Source organism: Teleopsis dalmanni, unplaced genomic scaffold, assembly GCF_002237135.1.
Source record: "Teleopsis dalmanni isolate 2A unplaced genomic scaffold, ASM223713v2 unscaffolded_contig_0545, whole genome shotgun sequence".
In the NCBI taxonomy this organism is placed as follows: Eukaryota; Metazoa; Arthropoda; class Insecta; order Diptera; family Diopsidae; genus Teleopsis; species Teleopsis dalmanni.
Genome location: NW_024031927.1, coordinates 1 through 12,967, shown reverse-complemented (window position 1 = coordinate 12,967; position 12,967 = coordinate 1). Strand labels below are relative to the sequence as shown.

General features: G+C 31.0%; 1 protein-coding gene across 1 annotated transcript; it reads right to left on the bottom strand.

The window, feature by feature from the left end:
• Nucleotides 1-1,041: 1,041 nt before the first annotated feature.
• On the bottom strand, nt 1,042-12,300 carry LOC119663536 (GTPase-activating protein-like; the record flags this gene model as incomplete). Its single annotated transcript, XM_038073147.1, is given in 4 exon segments — nt 1,042-2,088; nt 9,578-9,785; nt 10,171-10,445; nt 10,514-12,300. Coding segments are annotated over 4 exon segments (3,209 nt in total), but the record flags the coding sequence as incomplete, so codon positions are not given.
• Nucleotides 12,301-12,967: the final 667 nt, after the last annotated feature.

Genomic DNA, 12,967 nt, shown 5'->3' with positions numbered 1-12,967 from the left:
GAAAAGAATAAATTCATTCGATAGAAACAGCTTTTACTATATAAACAGAACATTTACTTAGTAGTCGTATAAAAAAAAAATAATTGAAATATTAACAAAATTAATTTATGAAAATTAATTGATGAAATTATTACGACATTTTCTCAAAGTGTTACATATCGATGCAAGTATTTCTATTGTATATTAACAATATTTAAAAATGAATGCTATTATGAGGAAACTGTTTATGATGTTAAAACTGCTTAAAACCAATAATCTTAACTATGCCCCATATTTTAATGCTTTTTTAATGAATAGTTAGACTAACACTTAAGCATTTCAGTAGTTTTAAAAATTTAGAAAATAGATTTTACTAATTAGATATACAATATATAATATAAATAAATGTATATATAGATATAATGATGCATCTAATACACAGTATGTTTTCTTTACTTATTTAACTAACTTAAAGCAAATAATGCAATATTGGAGTTTAGTATCTATTATAGCAGTACAAATGTACATACTTGTAAAGTAAGTAACACTTAAAATCTAAGAGTTTAAAACTAAATTGATTTCTTTTTGTATTTTTCATTTTACTCCTTTTTTTCTTTTAATTCTTACTAAAATTTATCTTCATTGTATATCATATATGTAAATATATATGCATATATTTATATATAAGTATAAGCATGTGTATAGTATGTATAAAATAAATAGTTTCCTTATCTTAGCAATTATAAAATATATATAAAGTAAAGTATATATATATATATATGTATGCATTTCGTTAGTTTTTATATAAAAATATTTAAAACATAAATTTATACAGAATTTGAACTTTCGCTGCTTCATAATGATAAGTTGTAAGGAACTTTATTGGCAAATTATACAATATAATATAATATATTTATATATATTATGTATATATATAAATGTATATCTACAAATACAGATGTCTATGTTGAAAGGATATAAATTATTTTTTGAATTTGATTCTAATAGACTTACTTGTTTTTACAATATTTATAAATTTTATAATAAAAATATTTTACAAGTTTTATCAAACAATAAAAGTTCCTACAACTTCTCATTTAAAGTAAGTACCTATACATATTGTTTTATGATTTATATTAGGTACAACATGTTGTTGTTTTTATTGCTTATTTAACACTTGTTAGCATAGCGTTCTGCATTAGTTTCTCGCAGATACAATGCTGGTGCGGCGCTCGAAGTGGAAGAATTACTTGAGGAAGCATTCGTATTATGAACTGTAGCTGATGCACGCAATAAATGCTGTTGTTGTTGCTGATAATAATATTGTTGTTGTTGCTGGTGCTGATGCTGCAATTGCTGCTGTCGCTGTTGTTGTGGTTGTAAATTATGCATTAAATATGCATTCATATTGCCTTGCGCATGTTGTTGATATGGAAGCGCCATAACGAGTTGCATTTGTGGTAATACATGCGACTGTTGTTGCTGTTGTTGTTGCTGCTGCTGCTGTTGTATTTGCTGTTGCTGTTGTTGATGTTGTGGCTGATATTGCTGCTGGTGTTGCAGTATTAAATAATTATCATCGCCTATCGGTGCCTGCCTACTGCCATATTTCAATTCTCGCGCTATTCCTTGTTTATAGTCTCGATGATCCTTATCAATCATATACGCTACACTTCGTAGTTGCTCAATGGTTTCTCGGAACTTCACAAAAGCTGTAGGCGATTGTTGTTGCAATGTGACTGCTGTTCGTACAAGTGGATTATGTTGTTGTAAATGATTAAAAGCTATTGGATCGAGTAATGCCTCTAATTGTGTCATATGCGACATTATCAATGTATGTATACGTTGAAGATCAAGTGCCGGATCGAGTGCTGTCACCAAATCCATCTGAAAATAGTTCATAGCTTCGGCCGATACATTTTTGCATCCGGCTGCATTCTCATCTGATCGTGAACAGCAACTGTAGAAACCATTTACAAACGCTGAAGGATGAAAATATTGTTGGCGTATAGAATTTGTTAGGCAAATTTTATGCAGCAAATCAATCCATTCTTGCTCTTCGACACAATTCGTTGTTTGCACAATCAGTGAGCGTTCTTTTCGTACAATCTAAAATAATAAAATAAATTTTTTATTATTATTATTTTTCTTTAGAGATGAGTATGAGTATGAGTATGAGTATAAGTATAAGTATAAGTATAAGTATAAGTATAAGTATAAGTATAAGTATAAGTATAAGTATAAGTATAAGTATAAGTATAAGTATAAGTATAAGTATAAGTATAAGTATAAGTATAAGTATAAGTATAAGTATAAGTATAAGTATAAGTATAAGTATAAGTATAAGTATAAGTATAAGTATAAGTATAAGTATAAGTATAAGTATAAGTATAAGTATAAGTATAAGTATAAGTATAAGTATAAGTGTATAAGTATAAGTATAAGTATAAGTATAAGTATAAGTATAAGTATAAGTATAAGTATAAGTATAAGTATAAGTATAAGTATAAGTATAAGTATAAGTATAAGTATAAGTTTAAGTATAAGTATAAGTATAAATACGTGTAAGTATAAGTGTCACTGTTTCTGTTATGACCACTGGCAACCTAAGTATTGACATGTATTGACCATGATAATGCGAACTCTTAGAAATCTTATCAAGTAACTTTTTGACCACTTAGAAACTCAAGTTTATTAAACGCAACTGTTTTCAAAAACCAGGTTCAGAGGTATCTTAAGCGCAATGAAAAAAAATACATATTATAACAAATGATTCGACCGTATACAAAAGTCTATAGATCATTAAAAAAATTTATAATTTTTTTAAATCAAAATAGGCCACAGTATAAATAATGGCCTACGTATCGCACGTGATAAAATCTTTAAGTTCGTAAATATCAATTTATCTATCGTTGTATTACAAATATTGTCACTTCTTAAATACTATAGTCCGTATTCATTCTAAGAGATAAATGGTAGTACGAAAAATTCCGAAAACATTAGATATATAATATGTAACTGCAAACACGCCACTAATAGTAGAATAATAGAATACTATAGTAATAAATGCAATGGTCCTTTAAAAAGTCTAAGCATCGGAGAAGAAGATGAACCATTTTTTAATAATTTAAAGTTTTAGAGCAACTTTTAGTTTGTTTTGAAAGGGAGGATTCTATGAAATAAGGTAACAAATGTAAATATAGTAACTCCTTTTTCTAAGGAGTTTAACAATGACGATGAAGACAAGGAATTTGTAGAAACGAGCAGTGGACACAAGATAAATTGTAACTGAAGTTTCTATTTAAAAACAGGATTTTAGAACTATATTAACAAACGCAATAATTCTTTCATGAATCATGGGAGCAGTGGATACAAGATATGGTGTAAACGGAATTTCTATTTAAGAAATAAGTTTGTAGAACTATGATAAAAAATGTAATAATTCTTTAAGGAGTCTAGGCAGCAAAGATGAAGTTAAAGAATTTCAGTGGATAGAAGAATATAAGATTGGAGATCTATAAAATGAATTTTTAATGAATTTAAGAAGCGATAACATGAATAGTAATTACTTAAGAATTCGAAGAAATGAAGAAATTACATGGTGTAATTTCAATTTCTATTCAAATTACATCTGATAACATTGATAAATAATGCTTAACAATGGAAAGTGAAAATCTTATTATTTTTAATATTTTTATTATAACATAAATCATTTCTTAACTTTCCCTCTTTGCGAAAATAATGGGATAATATGGCCTTTTAAATAGCAACATTACTTTTAATGATTCAAACGCTTCCAATGCAATTTACCGGTATTTAATATAAGCACTCTATGATGACACTCTATAGAGATGTATGTACTTTGCAGAAAAGTTACAAGAAACAATGAAGGTCTGATCACAGGCTAATTAAATTCAATGGAGCAACGTAGCATAAAAGTGTCTTTTGTAAATATTGCAGACATAAAAAGGGAAATTTTGAAATATGCAAACGCCTACTACGATGTTTTCCTACAATTATCTTCGTAATTATGCGCTCCATGAGTACCTTGCGTATTTAGTTCCCATAAATGAAAATGAATCGACTTAGCATTAATTCATTCAGTTAATGCTACAACCAAGTAGAAGTCAAGAAATGGAACGGACGCGTTTGTTCGCGTGTGACTTTAATCTTTCCAGGTGGTATGGTGTTATCTTTTGTAGTTTCGTCCGTAATATAAAACATATTTTTTTTTTTTTTGATTTCGCTATTCTTTTTTTAACTGCACAATAGTGAACAGTATTTGTAGGTGGTGACAGACTCTAATTATGCTTCAGCAATAATTTTCTCGGTTGAATGCAAATTTTTGAATTTACGCAAAAAAAAAACCCATGAGAACTATGAAAACAATATAAAATAGAAACTAATATTAATTTTTACTATTGTTGTTGCTGCACACAGAGAATAAACCTTTAAATAAATTTCTTAATTCCTTGTTAAAAAAAGACAGAAGAAGAGACAAATTTCGTTATGCTGATGTAGCTTAAAATTAAAATTCTTTAAAATGGCAGAGTCGTAGATAAAATTTATTACAGAAATTTTAAAGTACAATTTCATTGTAAGTGAAAGTTGCGTTTTTTAATCTATTTTTGCATTTTAAGTCAACTGATTTATTTGTGTTAACCGCAGAAAGTCTTTCCAAACATTAAAAAAAAACATTTTTTTACTCTTCTAAAATAATTTTTTTGTCCGCGTTGAAAGAAATTTTTCTCTATTTTAAATGGAAAATAACTGGGCATATGTACGGATGCAAACTGAAGATCCTGCGAAGAGAATGAAAAGTCAGCCACACATGTGCTGTTAAAATGTCCTTCGATAATGCACAAATGGAATAGAGGAGGGGAATGTATACCCTTACGGAAGAGGCAATAAAACTCTGTAAAGTACGTTCTATACTATTTTTTATTGACCCAGAAGGACGCACAATAGAACCTACAGTAGCAGTGCTATATTTTTTAACAATAATAGTAACATGAAAAATAATACAGAAAAAGCAAAAACCAAACGTCTAGTATTTATTGCAGTAAGAGGGTGGATGTTCTGAACCTGAGTACAAAGTCGTCGTAGTATACTCGTCTCTATGACAGAATTACAAAGTGTATTCCATTTTTAAAAATAAGTTTTTGTAGTAAAGAAAACTCAATGTTTATGTTTTAAATTTTGCCCGGCTATTGGTCCACGACCTAATTTTTCTATTAAGGTAGACCCTTTATAGTTTTATTGATATTTCATGATATTCTGATAAATAGAAGTGGAGTTATGGCACTACTTCACTTGGTCGGGGTATACGCTTTTTGGATGGCTTTTAGGTTAGAAAACTCCATTCTTTCGAAGCAAAATACATTTTTCCGAAAAGATAAAAATAACATGGCTCCAAAACAAGTGAACACCCAAAATATGTGTTTGATAGTTAAAATGCGGTTTTTAGAGAATAAATCAGACAATTGTCGATTGATGGGAGCACTTTTTAGTAGTCCAAATATTCAGCTAAAATGTAAAAAATCAATGTTTTTAAAATGCTCGATTGTAATTACATGTATTAGGTTCGAATGTCATGAAATTCAGAGGATTGGAAATATCAATGAAAATAAAATACACATCGCCACATGTCTTGCTCATTGAAGTCCTAAGAATAAGACCCATTGTGACATAAAAGTTTATATATCTTGGCTCGCAAAATATTCAAAGTATCCAAAAAAAAAAAGAATGTTTTGGAAAATCTAATTTTGAACCAGAAAAAGTACACTAGGTTTTACAATGTTCCCTTGGTAACAGCGTATGACAGAAACAAAGTTCCTTATTACTAATATGTTGAGAGTTTCATGCAATATCTTTTCTCAGAATTTAAACTGTTCATGTTTTGGGTGAATAAATCGAAAGCAACTGATGCGAGTGATCAGGTATTCAACATGTTCAATATATCTATTTCAGCGACTTTAAGAGATGTCGCTGTAAAGAAGATAAATTTCCTTTACGAAGTGTATAGGTTATTCATTGCAATTTTCCTGATAATGATTCCGCAATTTTCCCATTTTCTTAATTTGTTCTGCATTGTCGATAGTTAATGATATGCTAGGGTATTAAGTATGCTTGTCAAATTCAACGTCTTCACGGCCCTGCTTCTTGACATATTCTTTGTTTTTTTCCTTCTTTATTCCTTCAAATAATAACGTTAGACAAACATTGTGTTGGAAACAATATGTCTGACTTTCTGATAAATACAGAATTAATCACTACCGGTTCTTGTCAAATTCAATATCTTTACTGCTTTTTTACATATTGAACCCATTCTTTGCAGTTATCCAAATAATAACATTACATAGATATTGTGTTGGAAACAATAGGACTGATCTTCTGATAAATATAGAATTGATCACTACCGGCTCTTGTCAAATTCAATGTCTTTACTGCTTTTTGACACATTGGATCCATTCTTTGCAGTTCTACAAATAATAACATTCCATAGACATTGTGCTAAAAGCAATCGGGATGACCTTGTGATAAATATAGAATTAATAACCACTGGATACATATGGAATTATATCACTCGAGTAGCATTAAATAGAATACAATATAGGTTTATGAAGCGTTTCTCTTCATTAGGAGTTGAGAAAAATGTTGAAATTTGATCTGTACGAATATAGAGATAATGAAATTAAATGAAAAAAAGACTTATACCTGTTTTATTAAAACTCCCAAAGAACAATAAAAGAACTAAAACTGTCTTCAATACCCAACTGATCGGTTTTGATAAAATTCTTCTAAAAAATTGTACAGGAATATGTACGATTTTTTTGATCAATTTTTTTTTCTGATTTTCGCATTTAATTTATTTTTGTTTTTTCTTTGTCAGATACGAGCTCAGCATGACAAATGCATAACACAAATGCAAATAATGTGTACTGCATAAAAAACAAAATCATGCGTTTCCGGTGGTGCTACCTTTTTTCTTTTATAGATTCCGTATGACTTACGTCTGCTGAAGTCGGAATTTATGACTAACGTTGTTGTTGGGTATGGTATGGCATGGTATGGTTATAGATATTACTGTGGGTCTTTATGTTGCAATACAACAATTGTTTTTATATTATTTTCATTTTCATTTTCATTTCAATTTTCTTTCTCTTCTTACATTCATTTCAGTCGCATATTTGCATAAATAATTTAAGCCTTCAAGTTTGCGTGCTTTTCAGTGGGCACAATATGTAAGTGGGTTGCTTGAATATTTATGCTTTAATAATTAATAAAATAACAAACAAATTAATTTATAAAAGTAGTTTAAGATGTGCATGCATCTAGGTATGTATGTATGTATGATTGCGTGTGTGTTACTGTTAGTAAACAAGGTAATTAAGTGAAAGTAAAATCGTGTATTATAATTACAGAAAATAATTGTAACTCTCATGACATTTTGTTAGAAATATGAATACTTATTTCTTGATATTGAAATCGATATAAGGTCAAAAATGCCGCACTGAGTCAGCGATCTATTGTATATATGTCAGTAAAATATACACATATATCTTTTAATGATTGCAATTATATAAAGTGGGTATATCTTTTTGGTTTTTCAAAGCTATATATTAGACGTACAGACTGATTTTTTATTAGGACTCATTATATTGCTTAAATGTGATAAGTTAAAGTGATGGCCTTGTGCCCAAAGTCTACTTAAGCTAAAATAATAACATTATATGTCATTTATAGACTGAGTTTTTAGTAGGACTCATTATATTGCTTAAATAAGTTAGGTAAAGATCGGTTGGAGTGGCGGATTTCTGCCTAAAACTTACTTGAACTCAAATAATAACCCATTGTGATACCACGGATGCTTAAAGGTGTAGACTTTGGTGATTAATATTGAATTAAACTTCTTAAAACCTCATTTTCATCAAATTCTCGTTAAATCCATATGAAAATTGTGGGACACATCGGTTTAAACAGGAAACCTTACTAAAGTAATAATGATCTCTATTAAATTTAATACGGCTTAAACATCTCTTCAAATGTTAATTACGGTGTGACGCCTACGTTACTAAGGGACATGTTATGTAGAGTGTTATGGGCTCGTCAAAATTGGCTCTTTTGAGCGGTGACGAAAATGCATGTTATGCAGATTGTCACAGAAATTGCAATAATTTGCTACTAAAAGACCTAGAGGCTGATATTTATTACTGAACAATACTGCTTTGCCTAAGTGACGAGGCATAGATGGCCTCCGCTTTCATGATCAAATTTGAACCGACATAGTTTTTTCTCTCACTCTCAATTTTATAATTTGTATTGAAACCAGTAACAATTTTTAGGTTTATTTTGCAGCCTTATGCTCAAAGTCCACTTGAGCTAAAATAATGACACGCTGTGGTACCGTGGATTAGCGTTGTTCATACGCAGATTAGATGTCGACTCTCTCGTTTAAACAAAAGTGAGCTAACTTGACAAGTCTATAAACTTTGCCAAGTCCCTAATTTTGTAGGAAGACAGCTCTGTCAGTTTTCTCTTTATCCGCAGTGCTACCAACACGACAAATATTATAGGGTAGACTCAGTCGCATAGCAATTATTTTTAGTACGCAGTGACCCGTCAGCACTGATACCGAAGTGCTGAGCTAGTTATGCCTTACTTAAAGTAACTGGCTTGTACGTTTCTTATTCTGATATTTCTCTATTCTGATATTTATATTTCTAGTATGCAGTGACCCGTCAGAACTGATGCTGTTGTGCTGAACAGGTTATGCTTTAGTTGAAGCAACTGATTGGTAAGTTCTTGCCCTAGGAGAAATAATCGGTAATCTATATATAAACATGCCCAATTTGTTTATATAGTTATTTTGATACATCCATTTGAATATTTTTTTGACATTTATTTTTGAAATTAAATACAATTGTCTACTGAAATTATGACTTGCAATATTTTCTAAAGTGTACACAAATAATTCACATAACAAACGTAACTGTTACTCAAATATTTGGCAAATTGTCAAATATTTAGCAATTCATGAAGATTTTAAAAATATAATAATATTGTCGGCTTTAATTTAATTGTTGCCATATTAAGATATTTGATAAAAAAAAAAACTTTAAACACGAATGTAGGCAACAAATTATATTAAAAAAAAATTTTATAAATAATTATTGCGATTAACATTACGTTTGAAATCGTATACAATAATTGAAATATAATTTTGTGGCATTTTGCGATTTTATAAAATTAGAAATCACGTTCAACATTAGCAAATAATTGCAAATTAATTAAAAACTTTAAACGCCTTTGACAGTTGCAATAAACTGGCAATTTCTATACAAAGTCGCGTAACAATTATGCAAATGACAACGAAAAGTGAATAAATTTTATTTTATAATTTTTTGTTCATTTATTTTTCTGAGAACAATTGGAGTACTCAGTGCGGCACGTTTACGACTTTTCGATATAAATGTATAAATGACAAAGTTGCGGTGTGACACAAATTTTAAATAATAGGTTTCTACTGTATAAGCGCTGCCATTAACTAGAATTAATAGTGCCCACCCACGCTGTGTGCGGTTCAATTGAGTCTTACCTTAAAACAGTTTTGCATCTTGAAGCTTTTCTCGTTAATTTGCTCAACGCGTTCAATTTCCGAGAGGGGAATATCACAGATGGGTTGTTTGCCCTTCGATTTCGAATAGCTTAGCGAGTTAGTGGTCAGCCGAAAGTAGCGCAGCTTAAATTTTTGAAAAGGTCGTCGACCGAAACGCTTTCTACCTTGTGGATATTTTGCCATCATGCTGAAAGTAGTGTAAATTTTTTAATTAATATTATATAGGATTAGATAATTTACAAACTAATTAAAATAAAATAAAAATACATGAAATAATATAAGTAACAAAACAAATTAAAAACAACAATTTTGAATAATCCTTACCCCTCTCTAGGTTAGTAAAATTTTTTGTACGTTTATAAAAATATTATATATATGTAAGGTGGAATATTTGAGTGTAAGCAATGTGGTAGTTGTAGTAGGTTGTAAGCATATATATGTGTGTGTGTAGGAAGAGAACAAAGCAGAGAAAATAATTAGAAAAGCGCCAAAAATTAGTATATAATTACTATTACAGAAAAATTTACTATTTAACAATAATTTAATAATAAAAAAAGAACTATGCTTCTTACCCTTCTTTAAGTAGTATTGGCTCTGGTTCATCATATTCTACTCCTGTCAACGGCAGCAGATTATTATTTTGTTGGCGTACATCATCACCAGGTGTGGATATAATATCCAAAAATTGTTTTACAGCCTCAACATGCTTTTCTGTGCAGAATTTCTTATACAATTCGCCGGTATATTCCTCTTTGCAGGGTTGTTGAGAGGAACGTGAACTTACAAGATTTCCCAGAGATTGTATAGTTTTAGAAATCAGCGTTAGTGTTCGATTCGTTTGACAGTCCTAAAAAAGAAATTATATTTACATTAGTATAATATACATAGTAATATAAATTTAAATGCTTGTCATACCAATGGTTCTGTGGTAAGATCAAATAGTTTTGGTCCAAGTATTGCCGGTGCGAAAAATCTTAAAAATATAAAACCCGAAACAACAGAGTAACGCACCTCGCGATTGCGTGGAAAATGCCTTGCAGCACATTCACGGAGATCATGGAAGATATGTCGTAGCACCTTAGGACAGCGTACCGCACTTTTTGTTATAGCATCAAAAACACGTTCCACATAATCTTGCAGATGATGTAAATTCGAATTAACAGCAGAACTATTATTCACCTTTGAAGGATCAATTTCACAGGGCTTCTTATCAGCAAGAATTTGTGCTAGTACAGGTCGTAGTGTTTGGTGCAGATAATGTAATCCAGATAGTCTCATAGCTTCGTCCATCATTTTCGAAACAAGTGTATTGCCGCGAAATATAGTCGTTGGATTGGTATGATTCGATATTTCATGATCAGCTAGCGCTTTAATAATGGACGCAATGCAATCAGTATGTGTAAATATTCGTACTAACGGTTGCGCTACATCTGTTTTGCACGATACCAGCTCACCAAGTACAGAAACGGTGGATATTGTTATGGGCCGCTGATCAACGGATTCTAATAGCAAATTCATTAAAGCATCGTAGGTAGCTAGTGGGAAGACATGATCGGCGGTATAAAGTAATTTAAGACGCAACGAACCAATAGTACTATCACAACTAAGTCGCGTACCAGGCGGTGTCGCACAGGAACGTGGTGTTGTACCCAGCGTACGTGTAGTGGCGCCAATTGAACGCGGTTGTAGAAAATACCATTTGGATTGTAGTGAGGACGTTTGCTGTTGTTTATTTGTGAGCGGAATTTTAACTTCACCCAAAAACACTTTATCAGCCATGCCAGATGCATCATGCCAGAGTGTGACAGTTATTTCACAGAGATCAGCACCGCCTACTGGATAGACAGTATAAGCTTTATTTGAGTTTGTAGTATCATAATGTGTTGTTGTTTTATTGGTATTCGTATCTGCCTCAATGCATAAATCGAAGTGTATGATTTCATCAAATTCTGGATTAACAGTTTTCTTACGCACTTTTGTACGTTTTGTTATCTGTCGTTTGTTCGTATAGAAAGCTGTGAATACAACATATGGATCGCAGGTACCATTTTTCTTTGCAAGATCTACACATTCTGGTACACGTATTGAAATCCTTGCATTTTTGCCACTGTTTAATGAGGAATTCTTCCAATTACTGGTTTGTTCTGTTTGTGAACCAAAAAGATTGCGCCCTTTTAAAGTGCTGCGCTGTATATTACTTAATTCGCTGTTCTCTTTGTAATCATTTTGATGTGCTTGATGATGATGATGACCAATTTCGATTATATCGTTACGATCATATTCGCCTGGTCTCATTAAATTTATTCGTTGTTCGTTTACATGTGTTTGTACCTCTTCGAATTGCATTTCAATGTGTGCCATACCTTGCACTTCTGAATCCGAATCAACTGGTCTTAGTGAGAACCAATGATCCTTATGATTATATATGTGCAGTTCTTCACGCTTAATTGCTATTTTACCAATCGGTTTATCTTGTTTTATATGTCGATCCCGATCCCAAACGTATACGGATAGATAACGAAATCGTCGTGGTATTTTGAATTGATACTCCTCACCAAAAAATGGTGATAGTGTGCGTTCTATGGTGGGTGTTCGACAAATTTCTTCCTGATCGAGTGCAATCGTGCAATAGACATCGCGGGTACCTTGTGTGCTACAACTTGTATTGGCCGCATTTCGACTGGTTAAATTTTTTGCTTCTCCTGTAAAAATATAACAAAAGAACATATTTAGTGTTGATGCTAATAAATCGTGTAATGATTTTTGAATTAATAATATTATCAATTTAAATTAAATTTACAAAAATTATTAAAGTAATAAAAAATAAAATTCGTTATATTTTATATTTAATAATTATCTCTTTAAGTCATATAACCGTGTAAGAATGTGTTGCTTTTGCATATTTAATATTTCTTTTTTGGAACTTGGAATATTTTTAGTTTTTTGATAAAGTATCGCTTTTTTGTTAGTTTTTAATTCTCATATCTCGCTAATATGATTATTTGAATTTGAATTTTTAACATCGTTGGATGATTAGAGACTAGATCGAGAGCAGTCAACAGAATAGCGTACAAAAAAAGCCAAAAGGCACGTCTTTCTCATTTAAGTGAAAGTGCACCAACCCGACGAATCTATAAACTTGATCAGTAATTTTACAGGAAAACAGACTTATCAGAACGGTAAGAAAAAGGGTCTCAAATATTTGAAATCTTCTCCTAGCCAATGATGAATATTGATGGAGATAATGATGGAGTACAATTTTTTATCCGCAGAGCTACACCCACGACAAATTTCATTAAAAGTTAGGCTCAGTCTCATAGCATGTTTTCCTAGTAAGCAGTGACCCATCAGCACCGAATCTGTTCAAGT